Below are 23685 nucleotides of genomic sequence, written 5' to 3' on the forward strand. Positions count from 1 at the left end.
TTTATTTATTTTTTCTTAATACAGCTGGTTCCTTGCTTTTCTACATATAAAACATGATAAAGTTAGAATAATTAACAAGTATAGAAATGGCCCAGGATTAAACTGCCCAGTGGGACAAAACAGCTCAAAAACATACTCATACATACATGGACTTTTGGTGAATGACAAATACATTATTTATGGTTCTTCTTTACAAGTTCTTAGCTCTTGGCCTTTGATGTTCTATACTAGTAACTTGTTGAGTTCTAAAAACAAAACAAAAATTCTAGGATTTTCACTAGACTTGCAGAGACTCTACAGATTAATCTGTGGGAAAACTTTCATTATAATACTTTCATATTTCTAAGAGTTCCATGTTAGATCTTAGAGGATAGCCTTCTAGCTTTACAATTTAAGATACTTTAAAGGCCTGGGATTATGGCTCAGTGGTAGAGTGCTTGCCTCATGCTTGAGATACTGAGTTTGATCCTCAGCGCCATATAAATGTGAAATAAAGATATTGTGTCCACTTAAAACTAAAAAAAATTTTTAAAAAGATACTTTAACATACTGTTATACAATTTTCAAAATAGCAAACTATATGATTTTTTGTTTTTACTACTCAAGTGTTTTTAACTTATTCCAAGAGGAAATCTAAATAATGATGTTCTCTCCAAGTGAGCTATTAATGACAGTATATTTGGGGTTAAGTCTACTTTCTCCTCTCCCCCAGGGTAAACTCCAATAGAATCAAGTCTTAACTTGAAATAATTTTGCATTTAATAAGCTGTTACTATGTACTCAGGACTATACTATGCATAGGCTACTCTCCTGGAACTCATAATACTAAGAAAGATAAAAACTAATACATAAATAACGCTTCTTTAAATCCTCTTTAAATAGAAAGATAACTCTTTTTAAAATAACTCTTCTTTAAATCAGGAATAACAAACTATAAAGCATGTAGCCACTTCTTTTGTAAATGGCAAATATAGTTAATTGTTAGTGGCATTTTTTTTTCTTACTGAACAAGGATGTAGTCTCATATTATTCTTAATAGAGAGCTCCATGAAAGCCCTAATAATGTGTTTAAAGTGGCAGAGAAAATGAAATCTACTATGTGGTTGTTATAAACATTATTAAAATACATAAGCAGACTCCAACAAAGACTCTTGGAAGTTTTAGTAAGAAGGAAGAACAATGTCATTCACTCAACTGATTTTCATTTACATTACTATTTACCATGTGTCAGAAATTAGGACTACTAGGGAACAAAATCAACAAAATTTGATTTTGTTAACTTCTAAGAACTCAAATTCTAGTGAAGAAATGATAAGGAGAAGTTTCAAGATGACAGAATAGAAGCGGTCACTTTCCTGACTCCTCCATAGAGTGAAACAAGAAAGTAGACAGGCAGCTTCTTGGCAAAGTGGGCAAACAAAAAAAAAAAGTGGGGGGACTTTACTGGAATTTAAAACTGGACATTCAAAAAGCAGATCGGAGACTCAGGAGGTTGAATATAATAAAATAAGGAGGAAATCCCCAGCGGCACAATCAGGCTGGAAGCAGCAGCCAGAGTAGTCCCTCTATGAGCACAGTGGAGAGATAAAGGAATAAAGGAAGCCAAATTTGGGGGAGGCCCAAGGTGTGCCCGGGTATGGAGCATTTAGAGATCAAGGATCGGCAAACCTGAAGGATGCGCTGCACAATATCCATGTGCAGGGAAAGAAGACACCACCTCTCCAGTCAGCATGTAGAAGAAGGAAAGAACCATTTTGCAGCCGCTGCACTGGGCCAGCACTTGAAGGTGCCAATTCCTGGCAAACCCAAGTCTGGGCTGAAATACAGCCCCAGTAAACACATACTGCAGACACACAGAGTGTGCTTGTAACCAGGAGAAAATCAAACGGAAAAGAAGTTTACACAGGGAACAACTGGTAATGGATACCCATCCTGCTCTACCCCTCTCCTTCAATCCGACTGCTTGCAGGACCAGCTAGAAAAGACCTATCTTGCCAGGAACTTGGAAGGGAGGAGGCAGGAGAGATCATTTAGAGACTGAACCTTTACAGGAAACGTGAGGTCTGAAGGTGACACAGGGGGCTAAGAATTGGCTATCTCACCAATAGAAACCAGGGAAGATCCCTGGAGTACAGTCTCTCAGTGTGGACCAGCAAGTACTGAGCCCTGGAGGTGTGCTGATTTAAAATCTCCAGACCAACTGGCATTCAGTGAAGAGCCTGGAGCCCATCTAAGCCTAAACCCTGCCTTCAGGAATTCCACCTACTGGATTACCTCTCTCACTCCAGCAATCCAGAGGGTGGAGCATTCAAGCTCCAGAGGACCCCACCCCTAAAACTACTGAGAAAAGAAAATGAGAATCTTTTGAACTCCTTAACTTTTCATCAAGATCTTTTTTTTTTAATTCTTTTTCTCTGTTTAATTGTGATCTTAATGGTATATGGACACTTATACATATTCATTTTTTTCTCATTTCTAACATTTTTAAAGCCAATTATTTTTCATGGATTAGTTTTTTTTCTGTGAACTAGAATGTTTGGTATATTTTAGTTTTGCATTTTTTTATTTTTAATTTTTTATAATTTTTACTTTATACATTTTTTCTGTTTCCATTCTCTTTTCATTTGCTAATAACTAATCTCTATTTTCCTTAATTCTTCCTTTACTTTTTTACTTCTTCTCTCCTCCTGCCTCATAATCATTACATCCTCTCTGATCTCTCCCTGTTCACCTTTTGAAATTATAAACCCTTTTACAAACCTGCTGTTTTTATTGTATGATCATATCATTTCTGTATATTGGTATAATTAACATTATAGATATCATCGTAGGTACTATTTGTTTTAATGCTGTGTATTGTTTACATTGGTGGTGGTTATTATTTGTCTTCCCCTAAATGGTGTGGTAGTGGAAACCTCGGGACATTGTAAGTCCACAGGGTAGAAACTCTACTGCCTTAGATCCATACTGTTAGATGGGTAGACACATAAACTACATGAAAAAGCAAGGAAAAAAACTGCCCCAAACAAACCTAGATACTCCAAAACCAGAATCCATCAACACCACATTGAAAAACATGTCAGAGAAGGAGTTAAGAATGTACCTAGAACTGTGAAGTTAAAGAACAGTATGAGAAATGAAATCAGAGAGAAAAATACATAATTTTGAAAACAGACTTGACCATGGAGAGAAGATATTAAGAAACCATGAGCAGGGCTGGGGCTGTAGCTCAGTGGCAGAGCACCTGCCTAGCATGCGTGAAGCACTGGGTTCGATCCTTAGCACCACATAAAAATAAACAAATAAAATAAAGGCATTCTGTCCATCTACAACTACAAAAAATATTAAAAAAAAAAAAAGAAAAGAAACCATGAGCAGAATTCCAAGAACTATGGGATAACATGAATAGACCAAATTTAAGATTTATCGAAATAGATGAAGTTGCAGAGGAACAAACCAAAGGAATGCACAATCTTTTCAATAAAATAATATACTAGAAAATTTTCCAAACCTAAAGAATGGAATATAAAATCAAATACAGGAGGCTTACCGGACCCCAAATGTACAAAATTACAACAGACCCACACCAAGGCACATTATACTGAAAATGCCTATCATACAGATAGAATCTTAAAGGCTGTGAGAGAAAAATATCAGATTACCTATATGGGGAAATCAATTCAGATCTCAGATGATTTCTCATCCCAGACCCTCAAAGCTAGGATGTCCTGAAATAATATATATCAAGTGCTGAAAGAAAATGGATACCAACCATGAATCCTATATCCAGCAAAATTAAACTTCAGATTTGAAGATCAAATAAAAATCTTCTACAAGAGGAAGTGAGGGGAAAGGAGGAAAAATATAAGGGGGAGAAATGAATTACAGTAGAGGGGGTAGAGAGAGAAGAGGGGAGGGGAGGGAGGAGGGGGGATAGTAGAGGATAGGAAAGGCAGCAGAATACAACAGACACCAGAATGGCAATATGTAAATCAATGGTTGTGCAACTGATGTGATTCTGCAATTTGTATATGGGGTAATAATGGGAGTTCATATCCCACTTGAATCAAAGTGTGAAATATGATATATCAAGAACTATGTAATGTTTTGAACAACCTACAATAAAAATTAATTTAAAAAAAATAAATAAAAATAAATAAAAATCTTCCATGATAAACAAAAGAATTTACAACTAGAAAGCCTGCACTACAAAACTATCTCAACAAAATATTCCACGAAGATGAAATGGAAAAAAAAAAAAAGTGAAAACCAGCAAAGAGAGGAATAGTTAATCAAAGGAGAAGCTAATTAAAATTAAAAACTAGAAATAAGCCCAAATAACCAGGAATACAAATCATATCTCAATAATAACCTTGAACATTAATGGCCTAAACTCATCAATTAAAAGACACAGACTGGGAGACTGATTTAAAAAACAAGTCTCAACAAGATGCTGTCTCCAAGAGACATCCACTTACTGAAGGTGAAAGGATAGAAAAATATATCACTCACATGGATCACATAAACAAGCAGAGGTTTCTATCCTCATATCAGATAAAGTGGATTTTAACCCAAAGTTAATCAGAAGGGAAAAGAAGGCCGTTTCATACTGCTTAGAGGAATTATACATCAACAAGACATTACAATCATAAATATTTATGCCCCAAACAATGGAACATCCACGTACATCAAACAAACCCTTCTCAATTTCAAGAATCAAATAGAGCACAACATAATAATACTGGTAACTTAAAATGCCTCTGTCTCTACTGGATAGATCCACTAAACAAAAAAGCTATACAAGTAAAAAATACAACTGATAATTTAGATTTAACAGACATATATAGAATATCAATGACTGAATATACTTTCTTCTCAGCAGCACCCGGATCCATCTCTAATACTGATCATCACACATGTTGGCATACAATTATAATATTACCTTAATATATTTTTAGCACCTGTAGTGTTATTTTTTAAATATTTTTTAGTTGTAGTTGAACACAATATCCTTATTTCATTTATTTATTTTATGTGGTGTTAAGGATTGAATCCAGGGCCTCATACATGCCAGGCAAGCGCTCTACCACTGAGCCACAACCCCAGCCCCTGTAGGGTTATTTTTAATAGCTCCCTTTCCACTAATATTAATTTTTGTTCTTGCTTTTTTCTTGATTAGACTTGTTTATTTTTGTACTATTTCTCTATTTCATCTATTTCTGCTCCTACTCTTATTTTTTCCTTCCTACTGCATAATTTGAAAATAATTTGTTAATCTAGCTTCTTTCCGATATGAGTTATTTTAAGTTATAAATGTTCATTTGAGTACTGTTTCATCCCAGAAATCCTGATACTTAAAATTTTATTATCACTTAGTTCAAAGCACTTTTTATTTACTTTTCTCGGGCTTTTCCCCTTGACCTCTGAGATATTTATAAGTGTCCTATTTAATTTTGAAATAGTTGATGAGTGGGGGGTGGGGTTCTCTATATGTTAAGGTGATTGATTTCTAATATAATAAATCATACAGGAAACAGTCTGCATGATTTCAAATTTTAAAAAGTAATGGAATTGCTGACTGCATTGGTTATATACATGTCAAAGGTGATAAAATTACATACTTCAAATATGTACTTTTTATTGTACTTCCAAAAAAATTTTTTTAGTTGTTGATAGACCTTTATTTTATTTATTTATATGTAGTGCTGTGAATTGAACTCAGTGCCTCATACATGCCAGGCAAGTGCACTACTGCTGAGCCCCAGCCCCTGTTCTTCAATTTTACCTCAATAAAGCCATGGGAAAAAAATGATGATAAGGAGTTGAATGCTATTAAACAGGCTGTTCAGGGCATCTAAATAAGATCATGATTGGGGAAAGCTTCCAGAAAAATGTGACCCTATGGCTAAGTTCTAAAGCAAGATGTTTACTCTGGTCAGTGACTCATTAGACAAGTTAGCCAGATAAAGAAAAATAGAGAAAAATATAGTATGAAATAGTATGAAAAAATACAGTATGTTCAGAAAAACTCAAGACTTCCACATGGCTTGGTATACAGAAGAATCAGTCTTGAAAATATAAAAATTATTTTTAAAAGTAGTTCAGGAGCTTCCAGGTATGGTGGCACATTTCTATAATACCAGCACTTGGGAAACTGAGGCAGGAAAGATCACAAGTTCCAGGACAGCATTAGCAACTTAGCAAGGCCTAAGCAACTTCGTGAAAGCCTGTCTCAAAATAAAAAAATAAAAATAAAAAGGGCTGTGATGTCGTTCAGTGGTAAATTACCTCTGAGTTCAAGCCCCAGTTTAAAAAAAAAAAAAAAATACGTACAGGAAAGGGCAAGGGCTAGGGTGGGAGACTGGTTTTCATATAAACCCTCCTCTATCATTCAGTTATTACTACATGTATATGTTCTTGAAGTAAAAATCTGATGGAGAATAAGCTACAAGGAAATAATGAATCAAAAAATAATCACCAATAATTGCTAAAGCATTGACTTACAGGCTGATGAGAAGCGTTAGAATGGCTGTAACATCCGAACCCCACCGATCACTTAAATATACTTTTATTTTAAAATAGTGTTAGACTTACAAAAAAGTTGCAAAAATAATATAGGGGGTTCCCACATATCCCTCACCTGTTTTCCCCTGTTGTTAACACTTTACATTATTATGGTACATTTGTTATAAGTAAGGAACCAATATTGGTAACACTGATCACCTCGTCAAGGAAGTGTCTGCCAGAATTCTCCAGTGTAAAGTTATTTTTCCTCCTTCCATAGCAAAGCCCACACTCAAGGAGGTATGGGAGAAATTAAGTTCCATCTACTGGAAGGAGAATATCTACATAAACCATTTGGAATTTTTACGAGTAGAAGATTATCTCTCTTCTCACATTTATTTACTTATGTGAACCACTTATTACTGACTCATAAGTATACACTTTGTACTTTGGGTACAATATTATGTTTACTTGGTTTCTCAAATTATCTCAGCTCTGACTATTGGAGCTACTTTAGTGGCTCTTACTGTCCCTCTGACATGCTCCCAATCTTTTTCTTTTCTTTTTTTTTTCTTTTTTTAAAGCACCTTCTTACTTTTTTGCACTACAAGATGCTCCAGGTTCATCTTATATATCTCCTCTTATGGTCCTAGAAGCAGTCATTTCTCCTAGTCCTGGTTCGTTTTATTGAAAATTTTGGTATGAGAGCCATCAATCAGTTTTAACATCATAAAAATAGCAAAACATTCTACAACCCTTGATTTGATACGATGGGAAATATATTATATACTCTAAGAAACACTCATGCCTCTTTAATCTATTTAAGAAAACAATTTGAATCTAACTGTCTCAAGGGCTGGGGTTACAGCCTTAAAAGTAGTTCAGGAGCTTCCTAGCACATGGTAGACCGCTTGCCTAGCACGTGTGAGGCACTGAGTTTGGTCCTCAGTACCACATTAAAATAAACAAAATAAAGGTATTGTGTCCATCTACAACTAAAAAATATATTTTAAGAAAATCTAATTAACAGTTTATAAGAAACACTGTGAAAACGTAATTCTCAGATCCCCACATAATCATATGATCTGTCTTGAGATGAAGCCACAGATAGCAACTGAGAGTAGAGAGTTCTAAAACTGTTGAAACATCTGGATCCAGTCAACTGAGGCAGGAAAGATCACAAGTTCCAGGACAGCATTCTCCCCCTATTCTTTTATGACTTGGTTATATGAACCAAATAATCACTTTTATGTATTTATTTATGTTTTTTTTTTTTTTTTTTTTTTTTTTTTTTTGCTTATGCTGGACTGAGTTGGCCTTCTGTTACTCAAAACCAGAGAACTAATAAATTAAGTATAGGAAAGGGAACAAAAATAAACGCAACAAATTAAGACTAGGACATGGCTTGAAATTTAAGTAAAGCCAGCTTTTAGGTGAGATATTTCAAAGTCAGTTTAAATGTATGTGCTTTTAACTTTAATAGTCTATATTAATAACATTTTGGTAGGTATAACTAATAGTTAATAGTTGATTAACTATTTTACTTTTTAACATCTTTCTCTTATTATTTAATTATACAATGATAAATTATCATAACATTAGAAAATCAACAGATCCAACATTTTTTTCATAATATACTAGATCCTAAAATAAGTTACTTATTCACTCATGTAACCAAGCATAGTACAATCAGAAATAAATAGGTTATGAAGCCACATAGGATTGATTTTGTTCCTTGGCTCTTTCCTTTATCTCCAGTCCTTTTAATTTTTAATAAAAACAATTATAGCAGAGACATGATAAAAACTCAAAAACTTATACTGTAAAAAGCCTTTCTCTTATCCTTGTCCTAGAATCACCCCCTGCCTCCTTTGGTAACAACTGTTATAATTTCTTGGGTATTCAACAACTGTTATAATTTCTTGGGTATTCTTCCACAGACTGTCTATTCAAGCACCCTGAAGACTTGACCTTTGGACTTTAAGACTTGATGATCACTAAAATATCTAAAGTTATATAACTATACTAGAAGGACTAGCATCAAGAAAGTCAGATAAAAGTGGGTCTCAAGAGAAAGGATAAACTATAAGATACTCTTCCCAGCAGTACCAGCACTTTAAAACATATTAAGATTTTTTAAAATTAAGATTAAAAAAACTTTTAAAAATAAAATAACATTTCTTAAAAGGTTATTTGAGGTTTTAAAAAGAGGTTTGTATAAGCAACTACTCTGTTATTAATTCTGTTTATCTAGAATTCTCTTGGGATATTCTTGTTTATACTCTAGTGAAGGACACTGGTGGATGAATGGTAGTCAACATCTCCCAGATATTTAATGAAGAAAAGCTAACTGTATCCCAACTCCCTACATGCAGTTCAAGTACCCCTAAATCACCTAATAAAAAAATTTTAAAAATGATTTGAATTTTATCCAATAAACGCCTGATTTATAAGGGGCAGGTAAGAATGTTATTCTGACAAGGGGTTAGGTACTTTAGAGTAATGATGAAAAAAAACTCTCCTGATATTAAGTAACATATAAGGATAGAAATAATTATTCAGAATATAATGTAACAAAGATTAGTACATTTATAGGAACAGAAAACATTTCATTTTGGAGTTCAAACAAATATTTTCAGTCTTCTTTGTGGATTCTCTGAGGTGGAGGAGATAAAATTCTTCTAAACTCCTAGAGCAAGAGCAAAACCACTGTAACATTTAAATCCCATAAAGTGAATACAGGTTGAGAATTTCTAATAAAAAAATCTGAAATCCAAAATGCTCCATCCTATTTGGATGTTTAGTGTTTTCAGATTAGGGATGCTCAACCAGAAAAATCTATGCAAATATTCCAAAATCCAAAACCAGAAACAATTTACTGGTTCCAAGTATTTTGGATAAGGGATACTCAACCTGTAATACTAGTAATAGAAATGGAACATAAAAGTGATATGTTTCTAACAAGCATTAAAAGATGAAGTGAATTATATATTCTTTTGACTAATTTCTTAAATAGTTATGTGGAAAATAAGTTAGACTACATTTTAAATATAAAACGTGTAAATCATAAAGATTCTTTATAATTAATTTTATTTCATATGAAATTTAATAATTGAGGATAGGAAAAATATGATTCCCTATACAGATGCTCATTTAAATACAACTCATCTTGAATATATTAAATAGATAAAATCCTCTTGCTCTGCATTTTTTTTTGTTAATCTTTCACATCAGAAAAGAAAAAAAAAATCAAAGCTTGGAACAGTTGATAGAATTAAAACTATCCCCCAAAACTCAATGGGTAAAAATAAATTGAAATTGGTCCCAAAACAGGTTTCTACTTTTGAACACAGATTTAATATTCAGTTTAAATATGAGGTCATTTAAATTTTAACTAATTTTAACTAAGAAATAGTGTTAGCGGCTTAAAATAACCTAAAAATTTCAACTATCTGTTTTAACAATCAATCAATTTTGTGTTTACAGGTATAGTTACAAACTAAATTATTAATATTAATATGGTGAGAGGATTATTTAAATGTGATTTTCTGTTTTTATGGTAGTATGGAGGAGTGAACACAGGACCTTGTGTATGCTAAGCATGATACCACTGAGCTACATCCCTAGCCCCAGATATGGTTTTCTTAAGAGATGGATTAAATTTTCCTAACCTGGGCAAGCAAATGCTTGAAACAAAATAAAACAAAAAGGTCAGACAAAATATATACAGAATATTCTAAGTGAAATCAAGAACTATCTGATCATGAAAAAAAACAATGAAATCACTAACAATAAAGCATATATAACAGAAGAATAATGAAACTTGGAAATTATTGCTTTAAGAAACCAAAAGAACTGTAATATTTTATTAGTATCTTCCTCAACAGAAGGGGATGTTTTATAACAGTATCATCTCTCAAATCTAAAAGGTTTGTAGAGGCAGCAATAGAATTTTAAAAGAAAGGGACCTATAACACCAGGAAGGTTTGTAGGCTATAGGCTGTATTACTCCTTAATGATGAAAGGAATGGGCATCTATAGAATCACAGCTTACCTCACTATTTCCATAATTCTCAATACCTGAGATATGGTTTCCCAGGATAAGATTTTTATGAAGATTGAAACATAGACACTTTTACCTTCAATTTTAAGTTTGGTACACACATGGTAATATTTTGGCCCATGTGCAGACACTTTCTCTCACCACACACACACTCCCACACACACAAATTAGGATAATAAACCCAAATGTCATTATACTTCATGCAAATAGTATTTTTATCCTATATTTTCTATCCTGATACTGCCAAAACCTGATGGGTTCAATCAAGACAAACCTATCAACTATCCTTTAAACAGCTATGTCTCAAAAACACTTACTGCTAAATATTAAACTGTTATTCTTAAAATCAACAGTGTTTTCTAAAATATAAGATGGTTCCAAACTTACCTCAGTCTTTTTACTAATATGATCTGTAAATAAAAAATAAAAAGTGAAACTTCATTGAAATAAAATGTTTTAGCATATAAATAAAACTAAAAATTATAAAGGGTTATCTAGGACTCATATCAGACTTACTTTTCTAGATTTAAGATGTTAAAAGTCAGGATAAAATTAGTAATTAGTTCAGCTTAGGGACCAAGATCTTGTATCTTAAGTTAAATATCATCCATACATTAAATTTTAAAACAAGTGAGTCTCATAATTTAGTTATTTGGTTTCACAAGATTTCAGTGGAGAGAGAAAGCTGAGGGGACACAAATGATCAAAATCAATTTAGAGTACTGTTAACTGTAAAAATGTTCAGATTATTTCCTTTGTTGAATGAAACAGAGTATGATAATAATTTATATCCTTTAAAACTGTAAGCTATTTTATTTTAAAAATATATATCATGATGATTCGATAGTACTATGAATAAAACCCTAAAAACTGAGGTAAATTCATAGAATATAAAAATGAACCCATAAAAATATTTCTAGATGAAGTTAGTCACTGACTTAGAAACAACACAACATTTCAGGAAAGAAATTACTGAGAACAGGTAAGAAAAGGAAGACATAAAAGAATCTATATAGATACAAGGTTGCATCTAAAGTACAAGCAAGGAGCAAGTATTCTTATTTAAACTGGAAAGGATCAGGATATCTAATAATAATACTTTTGTGTATAGCAGAAACCTTACATTCTCCAGGACTAAAAATAATTTAATAGCTTTCTTTTGACTAAAACTATGAAAGATGATACAATTCTCTAAAACATCTTTTGATCAAAATAAAAGTCTATAGACATAGTAAATGCCAAAATCTTAAGGTTCACATTAAATTACCAAATCCTGGTAGGCCATGTGACCATTATTTTGGCATGTTCTACTTAACATACAACATGATGCCAGAATCTGAGGAATAATCACAACTGTGATAATCATGACTTATAAAAATACTGTGTACCTTCCCTTTAACATATTGTTACTGATGGTTTTCTCGATGCAGCTGATAAACTTATATACTACTTAAGAAATGAAACATATGTCAAACAAAGTAGGGGTTCTAAAAATAATTCTCTTCATACTTCTACTTTTAGTGAAATGTTTCTTATATAAAATCTTTCTTATTAGAAATTTTATTTTAACATGCATGTGTGTTCTTTTAACCTCAAAGTAAAGCAAATTACTCAGAAGCAGACTATAGGAAAAACTCTGGTGCCTCAAAAGAAAGCAAAATAATCCTCTAAATTCATTCCTAGTTAGTTCACAAAAACACTTTTGCAACAGTATTTAGATCTTTCATTTTTATTTTTTGAAATTACTGCTATAGAGACATTTATACTCATAATGTTAAAAATATTAAGGCTGAATTCTTATGAATAAAATAAACCATTCTTTAGCCACTCATATGGTCAGCAACTATTCTATTCTGTAACACAAGCACTGTTCAAATTTTCTGCAATGATGTTAATTTTCTATAGTTGGGAAAATATGGAAGCTACTAGTCACATTGAGCATTTGAAGTGTGAGTAATGCAATTCAGGAGCTATACTTTTAAACTAATGTATATTTAAAATGCCACTGATGAATAGTGGCTACCATATTGTATAGCACAAGGTAAGGTATTACCCATATTAGAAATGATGTGCTTTGTGGTCTGTCTTCAAAAGTTTAATGGAGGATATAATTCCTTCTGTCTTTGCTGTTTAATAATGAATCCAAATGATGTTATATAAACAGTTTTCTGGAAATAAATTTCATTCTAAAATTTGTACTTTATTTTCTAAGGGGTAATTCCAGATAATGTGAAGTGGTTGATCAATAATGGTTGAGAGGTTTGGTCATTTATGTATATGAACAGAAATATATTTTAAGGTCACTCAAATTGCAAATGCCAATTTTAATACTTTTTTAGAAAAGTAACAATTCAAAAATACAAAAAGATAAGTATTTACTGAGTTTTATAAAGTTTTAACAATTGATTTAAATTATCCTAATCCTCAAATATTTTACTTATAAACAGATCGATATGGTTTGTCCTCTTCAAAATGCATTTTGAACTTTTATTTTCACTGAAATAGAATTAAGAGGTGATTCAGCCATGAGGTCTCCACCCTCAAAAGTGGGACTAGTGCCATGTTAAAAGAGTGTGTTTGACCCCCTCCTGCTCTCTTGTCCTCTGCCTTCTTCCACAAGACAATGCAGCATGAAGGTTCTTGCAAATGCTAGCACCCTGACACTGAACTTCCCTACCTCCAAACTGAATCAATAAATTTGTTTGTTATAAATTATCTAATCTCAGATGTTAAAATATAAAAGCACAAAACAGACTAAGAAGCAGGTTTACATTTTAAATGACACATTAGAAAACAATTTTTATCAATTTAAAAAAATTTGTACTTACAACTTAAGTATAAAAAGACAATATGATTCTAGCCTAACAGATACCGTACATACATTACCTTCAGATTGAAAATCTTTTAGTGATACTGTGAGAGGTTTGTCTTTTCCCTGATGGTTCTTTCTTTTATCCTTTTTATTCATAACTTTTGACTGAGTTGAAGAATTTTCAGCATTTTCATACTCCTGAAAAGAATTACCAATAATAATTAAGTTTAGTTTATAAATTATAAAATCAACTGACCAGTAAGAAATACATTTCTTAAAGTTTTATTTTAAAGATAAGAATCAGGGGGCTGGGGTTGTGGCTCAGTGGTACAGTGCTTGCCTGGCATGCGTGAGGCCCTGGGTTCGATCCGCAGCACCACATTCATAAATCAATAAATAAGGGTACTGTGCCCATCTACAACTAAAAAATAAAAATAAATTTTAAAAAGAAGCAGATTTTAAAAGTCACAACTTGGTCAGTCAAATCATATAAATTTTATAAAGTACTTATTTATATGCTCAACCTCTCACAACTTACATTAAAATAGAAACAAAAATATTTTATCTTTATCTATAACCTCTTTCCTTTCAGAACCAAATTTAAGACAGTAAGTGCATTCTCACACCACTGAAATCTGGCTTCTGTTGTTCTCTTGACTCTAAAATTAAAGTCAACCTCAACTCAATCACTAATTCAGAAGGTATTTTTTCTTTCAACCATCTCTTGGTTTTCTCAATACATAAGTCATCTTTAGTAGCTTCTTTAGCCAATCTTCTTAAAAATATAACTGCCGTCCACCATTATCTCTTTCTTAACCTATTCTTCTTATGCCTTATATTCATTGCTCTTCAAAGTTTAAAGTTCCACTTTTATACTAATGATTTGTGTGTGTACATAGAGAAGTCAGCTGGAGTTTTTAATAAGCATTTCCACATTAAATGTATTTATCTTCCCATTCAACCAACCTGTTTTCCCCACTTCATCCTTTTCTTATTACCTTGTTATGCCACCACCATATCTATACAATTGTCTAAGCTAGGAAACTCATGGTCTCCTTGTCTATTTTTCTACACACTTTATATCCCAATTAGTTATTAGTTACTAAGTCTTGTTGTGTTTGTATATTAAAAATCTCTTAAATCTATTCTCTTTTCCTTGTAACTTCTGACATTTTCCCCTATTGTCTTTTGCTTGGACATTGCCATAGTTGGTTTTTTTTTTAATTTATTTTTTAATTTTTTTATTTTTTTCATCTTTCATACATTTGATTCATGTGAGTTATGCTTTTCCATTTTTACCCCAAATACAAATTGCAGAATCACATCAGTTATACATTCACAATGTTTACATAATGCCATATTAGTGACTGTTGTATTCTGCTGTCTTTCCTATCCCCTACTATCCCCACTCCTCTCCCCTCCCATCTTCCCTCTCTACCTCATCTGTTGTTGTTCCGTTCTCTCCCTCCTCCCCCCTTTCCCCTCACAACCTCATATATGTGATTTCCTATAACGATGTGGTTTTCCTTCCATTTCCATGCAAATTCCCTTCCCTCTCTTCATTCGTCTCAGTTTAATGTTAATCTTTTCCTCATGCTCTTTCCTCCTGTTCAGTTCTTAGTTGCTCTCCTTAAATCAAAGAAGACATTTGGCATTTGTTTTTTAAGGATTGGCTAGCTTCACTTAGCATAATCTGCTCTAATGCCATCCATTTCCCTGCAAATTCCATGATTTTGTCATTTTTTAGTATTGCCATAGTTTTTTAATCCCTCGATCATCTTCTACACTGCTACATCATGAATTTCTAAAGTAAAAACTCAAAATCAATCTTAAAAAGTTCAATAACTTTCTGCCAAGAGATGTATAAAATCTGACCTTCTTGGGTAGTACACAAGATTCTTTGCATCCTATCCTTCTGGCCATTGCTGGAGAGCAATTCTAGTCTCCTAAATTATAATTTTCAAATAGGTTATGTTCTTCCACATATAAACTTCTTGTGTATTTGCCACACCTTCCCTGAGAATGCCTACTTTCCTCTTGCCTACCTTGTAAACATGTAAATACATCTAATAAGACTTTTCTTCAAGAATCCTTTCCAAAAATCCATCCTCATGAAAGGCGCTAAAAAGTCTTCTATTTTCCTGAATTCCCATCAAACAAAGAACATATATCTCTCAGTACTATACATTATAATTATATGCATGTCTTCTACTAATCTCAAAAGAAGTTGGGATTATGTCTTTCATCTTTGTATCATGTGCTTAGCACATTTTGGCTATTAAGTATTTGGTGAATGAATGAGAAGAGAAGACATAATAAAGTATCTCAAACCTCAGTTATCTATTATAAAAACTTTCAGGCTAACAAATTTTTTGGAATAGTGCTACATCAATGTAATCATGTAAAATTAGTCATTACATAAAAAAAATTCCTCCATTCTCTCTTATTGTCTGATAAAAATCAATGCTTTGGGGCACTAAGCCTATGATTATGGCAAGAAAACTGGCTGGGACCATATTTATCAATACCATTTACTCTATTCCTTTTCTAAGAATATAGCTAATTCTTTTACCTTTAAAATCTGAACATTTATCTAAGCAGCAGCAAATCATATGAAAATATCCTATTTGATAAAGTTTTATGTCCTAAGGAGCAATACAGGAAGATCTTTCCAGTGTAACCTGAAAGTACATTTAAATGATTAAATCACAGTAAAAGTGAGCTGTATCCGTTTTTGTAGTTACCTGTTATGTGTGAACAGGTAACAATAAAGGTTATAGTCATTCTCGATTATTTGAAATAATAGGAATAGGAATACATAAAATGAAACTAACACCTACATTATACAAAGGGCACTTTTCTTTAATATTTATTTTTTAGTTGTAGTTGGACACAATATATTATTTTTATGTGGTGCTGAAGATCAAACCTAGGGCCTCGTGCATGCTAGGCGAGCGCTCTACCACTGAGCTACACCCCAGCCCCCAAAGGGCACTTTACTAGCAACTTTTAATCTTTTCCACTAAACTATGATTAAGCAGAAAAATCACCTGCTGTGAATTTTAATTCCTCTCTTCCTTTCATCTTAGATAAAGATGTTAATGTATAGTATCACGGCCAAAAAGACCTAAACATGACAGGGCCCATTTATGATCAACCAATGAATAACCATAAGTTAAATAACTTTAATGAACCATCAAGATCCCAATAAATGTCAAAGACTAGAATGTTAAATGATATGAAGATAATCAATGCTCATTTTAAGTATAGAAACTGAAACCGATACTACTTTTTACTTAAATGTTTCTACAGTCATAAGGTATAAGATGCATTTCAGCGTATAATTTAATAAATAAACCTCAGTGATAAATGCCGAGTTTACAAAGCCAGTATGTCAGAATGATGTCCCATTTACTTTAGTTAACAGTAGTGTATCTCTGGCAAAGTCTCTTAATGTATGACTAGAATACTGTAGTTCTTTCATCTACTTAAACTTTTTAAAATATTTTTTTGAGGGGATAGTGGAGCTGGGGATTGAATCTCTGTCACCAAGCTACAACCCCAAGGGACTCCCTAATTGTACCTATAGTCTATGTTCATTTAAAACTAAAATAAATTATCTGTTTTGAATTTCATTCCCTTTCTTCCCTTCACCTTGGTTGGAAGAACTCTTAAGCATTCTATATCATTAGAGGAAACTTAGTCAACATGTTTAACATTCTCTCAAAACCTGAAGAAGAATTCTATTACTAAAATTAATAATATTTTTGCAATGATGAATATTCAGGACAATCTTAATCTAATTTTTTTTCCAATTCTAGGCATTAAACCCAGGGCTTCACATGTGCTAGGGCCTCACACGTGCTAAGCAAGCACTCCATCACTGAGTTATATCCCCAACACAGAATTTTTATGTAAAATTCAGAAGGACAGTCCTAGCCTTCAACTACTTAAAACTTTAAAATATCTCAATCAATAAGTAAACAAATACCTTTTTGTGCTCTTCATATTCTAATTTACTTAGCAACAATGCCTTCTCAAGATCTGCTTCAAACATTTCAGATGTCAACTAAAAAAAAAAGTTTCACAATAAAGAGATGATAGTATTATATTCTGTTAGTAAAAGAATCATAACATGACAATATGGACAAGAAAACAAGTAGTGGTTCTATCTGCCGCTAAACTTTTAATCCATATTTCTGACATTTAATTATGGAAAGGGTATTTATGATTATATTCCAATATGTCTTACATTCTGACTAATACTACTAACTAAAATAAGTTAGTAGGCAGGAGAACGTATTAAAAGATAGAAGTCTTATAAAACTTCATTACTATTTTTCACATTAACTCACAGAATTTCAATGTTAAAGTAGATGATTCTAAACGAATGATAAAAACTGAATAAAATGGAAATTTTAAATTAAAAAACATGGCTCTCCCCATCATTTGATTATAATTGAAGCAACTGAGAGCTTAAATTTACTTTGTTTTCCTAGTGCTACAGACAAAACCCACAGCCTGTGTATACTCTACCACTAAACTGTACACTCAGTATAAAAGTAAACAATACTGATTTAAAGTTTTTTTTTTTTTTAAAGTCACTGTAATCAGCTATTCTGATAAAAAGTGAATTTTAAATGAGAGAGATGTGGAAAAAATTAAATTATGGGAGATCTCAGAGATGCAAAATTTAAATTCATACTCTACTCATGCTAGCTATGACTTTGGACAAGTTATAGAACTTCTGTGGATTCCATTTTCCTCACATATAAAGAGGAAATTGAAATATTATCCTTACAGTATAGTTCTAAGGATTTAAAGTTGCAATACACATGGAGTACCTAGCATAGTATCTGCCTGGCATAAAAGCAGTACTTAGTATATTAGAACTCCCTTCCTACCTTAGAAGAATAAAAGATCTCCCATATTTTTGGATAGGCAGAATAAATATTGTCATTGACAATATTTATTATTTACTACCAAAGGCACTTTACAGATTTAATGCAATTCCTATTAAAAGATCAGTGATGTTCTTCATGGAACTAGAAAAAGCAATCATGAAATTCATTTGGAAAAATAAAGAAGCCCACAATAGTCAGAGCAATCCTTAGTGAGAAAAATGATGCAGGAAGCATCACAATACCAGACCTGAAATTATACTACAGAGCTATTCTAACAAAAATGACATGATATTGGCACCAAAACAGACATGAAGACCAGTGGTACAGAATAGAACACACAGAGACAAACCCACATAAACATAGTTATCTCATACTAGACAAAGGCACTATAAACATACATTGGAGAAAAGAACTCTTTAATAAATGATGCTGAAAAAATTGGAAATCCATATGTAGCAAAACACAATTAAACCCCTATCACTCACCCTGCACAAAACTCAACTCAAAGTGGTCAAGGACTTAGGCATTAAACAAGAGACCTGTGCCTAACTAGAAGAAAAAGTAAGCCCAACTCTCCATCGTCAGCTTAGGAACCGAATATCTCAACAAGACTCCAAATGTGCAAGAAGTAAAATGAAGAATCAATAAATGGAATGGTATCAAACTACAATGCTTCTTTACAGCAAAAGAAACAACAACGTGAAGACAGAGCCTAAAGAATGGGAGAAAATCTTTGCCACCTGCACCACAGAGCTGCACAAAAAGCTCAAAAAGCTTAACACCAGGGGCTGGGGTTGTAGCTCTGTGGTACAGCACTTGTCTAGCATGTGTGAGGCACTGGGTTCGATCCTCAGCACCACATAAAAAAAAATTAATTAATTAATCAAATAAAAATAATGTGTCCATCTACAACTAAAAAAAAATTTTTTTTAAACAAAAAACTTCACACACACACACAAAAAAAACCCTATCAATACATGGACAAAGGAATTGAAAATGCATTTCACAGAATAAAAAATACAAATGGTCAACAAATATATGAAAAAATGTTCAACATCCCTAGCAATTAGAGAAATGCAAATTAAAACCACACTGAGATTTCATCTCACTCCAGTCAGAATTATCAAGAACACAAGTAACAAGATGGGGATATAGCTCAGTTGGTAGAGTGCTCGACTCACATGCACAAGGCCCTGAGTTCAATCCCCAGCAACACACACACACACACACACACACTCACACAGAATACAAGTAACAATAAATATTGGCAAGAATGTGGGGAAAAAGGTACACTCATACATTGCTAGTAGAACCGCAAATTTGTGCAACCACTCAACAGTATGGAGATTCCTCAGAAAACCTGGATTGGAACCACCATTTGACCCAGTTATCCTACTCCTTGGTTTTTAATTAAGGACTTAAAATCAGCATACTACAGTGACACAGCCATGTCAATGTTTATAGAAGCTCAATTCACAACAGCTAAGCTATGGCAAAATGAAGGTGCCATTCAGTAGATGAACGGATAAAGAAAATGTGGCATATATACACAATGGGATATTACTCAGTCACAAAGAAGAATGGAATTATGGCAATTGCTGGTAAGTGGATGGAACCAAAGAATATCATGCTAAGTGATATAAGCCAATCCCCAAAAAACAAAAGCTAAATGTTCTGATATTTGGATGCTAACTCCCAAAAAGTGGGGGAAGGGAAGAATAGAAGTTCACTGGATTAAACAAAGAATAATGAGGGCTGGGGATGTGGTTCAAGTGGTAGCGCGCTCGCCTAGCATGCGTGAGGCACTGGGTTTGATTCTCAGCACCACATAAAAAAATGGAAAAATATTGTGTCCACCAAAAAAAAAAAAAAACTAAAAAATAAATATTAAAAAAAACAAAGGGGAATGAAGGGGATGGAAGGGGGATGGAATTAGGAAAAATAGTACCATGAATTAGATATAACTTTCATATGTTCATATATGAATACACAACCAGTGTAATTCTACATCATGTACAACCACAAAAATGGGAAGTTATACTTCTTGTATGTAATAAGGGGCTGGGGCTGTTGCTCATCGGTAGAGCATTTGCCTAGCACTGGGTTCAATAAAAATTATTGGTTCAGTACTCAGCACCACATAAAAATGGATAAATAAAGTCACTGTGTTCATCTACAGTTAAAAAAATTTTTTTAAATAAAATAAAATATTAAGTCTGATTTTTCATTGTAGGCAAACTGTTTCCTTCAGTGCATATTATTTATAGTAGTATTTCCTTATTTTTCATTCTTAAAATTTAAAAAAAAACTTTAAAAGACTTAAAGTTGGCTTTAGTTTTTTCAAGCTTAGATTTAAATCAAGCTTAAAGAAATTTTTGTCGGGCTGGGGTTGTGGCTCAGTGGTAGTGCGCTTGTCTGGCATGTGTAAGGCACTGGGTTCGATCCTTAGCACCACATAAAAATAAATAAAGGTATCATGTCTATCTACAATTTAAAAAAGAAGAAATTTTGGTCAACATTATCTTTAATGCCTTTCTCCATTCTATTGGTTTTAGGAACACTAACTATTCCTCTGATTTTATTTCAGTGTATCATGTCAATTTTAATTGGCAAAATTTATCACAAATTTTCTTTCATACTACTCTCAATTTTCTTCTGGGTATACTCTGTTTTTTAGTTCTTCTAATGAAGTTTTTAAAATCTTACATTACTTATTTCTTAAATTTTTAAATTCACCAATCTCCCTTTCAACTCCTGTTTCTCATCAACTCTTTCATTTCAGTCCATTATCTTATCTCATCTTGTTATATATAACTATCCCCTTGGTTTTTATAAAATGTGCTAGTCCATTGATTGTTATTAAAATTAATTTCTGTTCCCTAGAGAAAATCTTTTCCAGAATATGTTTTCCCTCTGGATGCTAAGTACAATGTTCTTTTCCTATTTTGTGGCAGAAATTTTCTTTAGCCGACATGAGATTAACCAAGATCCAATATTGTTATTAAGGTAGAATGGATGCTTCTTTACTGACTAGTACTGGTTGCTCCTTAATTCCTCATTCAGATTTTATGCTGAGGCTTAGTTATTACCAATATAGTGATTTAGGAATAGATTTTGTTTTGGAATAATTTCCCTTTTATATTTGAAATAAGCTACCACATATCAGGCAAAGCTTTTTGTTAGATTCAGCTCTCTATACTTGAAATTTCTTATAGTGCTGTTTTCCTACTGTGTCAGGAAGAGCACACCCCACATACTATATACTTTTTGCCTAGTACAGATACTTCCTGGTTCCTCCAAATGTAGCTACTTTTGAAATCTATGACTCCTCACAGTAAAATGTATTCCAAGTGGTATACTGTCTATTGGTTCCAGGCCTGCTCTATCTCTTCTTCACCCCTCAGTGTAATTACCCAAGTTCTATGACCCTGATTATTTTCCTCCAAGTGAGACTTCTAAATAAGGTACCAGGTCTTCCTATATAACCCATAAATAGTATACCCAGAAGAAATTCCTGGGCCTTGCATGCCATCCTTATATAGTGTCAGAGTCAAATCAATTTAATTACTTTTTAGAATTACCAGATCATTGAGATAGAGGAAGGAGAAGAAACGTTTTCAGATACCTGTACTCAAGTTCCCATATTACATGGGATTAATTCTGGTGAATTTTGAGCTTTTCTTCATTAGTTTTCTAGTAATCTTTAGGCCATTAGGAGAATTTCTCTCTGGTGAAGACACTGGTAGATTCTACTACTATATAAAAAAGTAGCTTATTACAACATTAACACTTTAAATAAGAATTAGTCACAATGAATGTGGTATAAGAGGAAAAAAAAAGAAACCAACCCCTAGAAATAATTCCTATTAAAAGTACAATGACTTTTAATATCTGTTGTAAATACAACAGATAATACCAGTGAGTACAAGATGGTTTATCCAGTTTATCAATGTCTGAAGAAGTCAACAGCATTACTGCATGGCTCTAGAGTAATAACTAACTCTTATAATGATGAGCCTAAAGCAATTCAAAATCTTAAATAAAATAATATAATTAACATAGCTGATGTTGAAAGCTTACTACAGAACTGTCTACTTCTTTTAGAACTAATATCCAAATATAGGAATAGCCACTCTAACAGACCAAACATCTGCTAGAACAATATCTATTCCCTATTGATCAAACAACAGATAAGCAAATAAACAAACCTTTCATTTCCTACACATATAGCATCTCCTAGAGTACATTCCAGGCTTAGTCTGTTATTTTCCTGCACATGACAAAAAAATTACTGGTCTTAATAAATTACTTTATGTGGTTGCTATTAGTGATATTTAATAAAAATATAGAAGAACAAAATGTCGTGTAAATAGGTGAAAGAAACAAATGTCATCAATTTTATATCAAAGTTAAAAAGGAAGTTCCCCTCAAAATCCTTCTTATCACACAAAGCTGTTACTAAGTATTTTTAGCAGGAGATCTCTGGCTCTTCAAATATGACTTTTTAAATTTAAAATAATTAAATCTTGTTCCTCTACCTCCCCTCTCTCCTTCATCAAAAAGCAGATGAGTTAAAAACAAAACAAAACAAAAAACATATACACAATGCTAGGGATGTAGCTAGAGGTAGAGTATGCGTTTTAGTTTGCTCAAGGTCCTGGGTTTGATCCCTAGCACCAAAAATGCCCCAAAACAATAAAAAAAACAAAAACAAAAACAAAACCCATCTGATAATACTGCTTTGAAGTGCCAAAACTAACATAAATAACAAATGGATCAATCTGCTTTTCTAGATTTTTAAAAATCTATTAAAAGTAGCAAACACATGTGAATTAATCTAATACAAACTGCTTCTTAGAACAATGGTGATAAAGATTCAAAGGCACTGCCATCTTAAAAATTCTCCCAATCACTGAAAAATAGAGCAAAATTATTTACTTAGCTGTACCTGTTCATCTCTTTGTCTCCATTCTTGCCAATTTTCTTCACGTGAATCCTTCTGTACTGGGTTTGACATTGAAAGCTCATGTTGCGTGTTACAAATGGCATGGGAGGATTTCTGAGGAATTTTCTTAAAAGCAAGATTCCTGAGCTATAAAATAAACACAAAATATCTTATATCCTGATTAATGATTTTTTTTAATTTAAAAAGATATTTTACTTCTCTACTCATTGTGGTAACTCACACAACAAAAATAATTTGTGTGTTTAATTAAAAATTGTTTTAATTTAATTTTTTGAGACAGTCTTGCCCAAGCTGGCCTTGAATTCCTGGGTTCAAGTGATCTTCCTGCCTCAGACTCCTGAGCATCTGGGACCATAGGTATGGGTCAGCATGACTGACTAATTTAAGGTGTTTTACTTTTTTATTTTTCTTACAGTGCTGGGGATTGAACCCAGGG

At 32.8% G+C, this 23685-nt stretch overlaps 1 protein-coding gene across 8 annotated transcripts in view; it reads right to left on the reverse strand.

Moving 5' to 3' along the window:
- The window catches only part of Gkap1 (G kinase anchoring protein 1), a 58120-nt gene that overhangs the window by 24938 nt on the left and 9497 nt on the right, over window positions 1–23685 (reverse strand). For 7 of the 8 annotated variants that reach the window (XM_076846103.2, XM_076846095.2, XM_076846097.2 and 4 more), the window contains 4 exons: window positions 23232–23375; window positions 17371–17448; window positions 13454–13577; window positions 10955–10977 (listed from right to left, as the gene is read on the reverse strand). In XM_076846103.2, the coding sequence (XP_076702218.1) occupies window positions 10955–10977; window positions 13454–13577; window positions 17371–17448; window positions 23232–23375 (369 nt within the window). The remainder of the gene's footprint in view (window positions 1–10954; window positions 10978–13453; window positions 13578–17370; window positions 17449–23231; window positions 23376–23685) is intronic. The other variant, XM_076846102.2, reaches the window with a different exon arrangement.

Source organism: Callospermophilus lateralis, chromosome 2 (genome assembly GCF_048772815.1).
Source record: "Callospermophilus lateralis isolate mCalLat2 chromosome 2, mCalLat2.hap1, whole genome shotgun sequence".
Lineage (NCBI taxonomy): Eukaryota > Metazoa > Chordata > Mammalia > Rodentia > Sciuridae > Callospermophilus > Callospermophilus lateralis.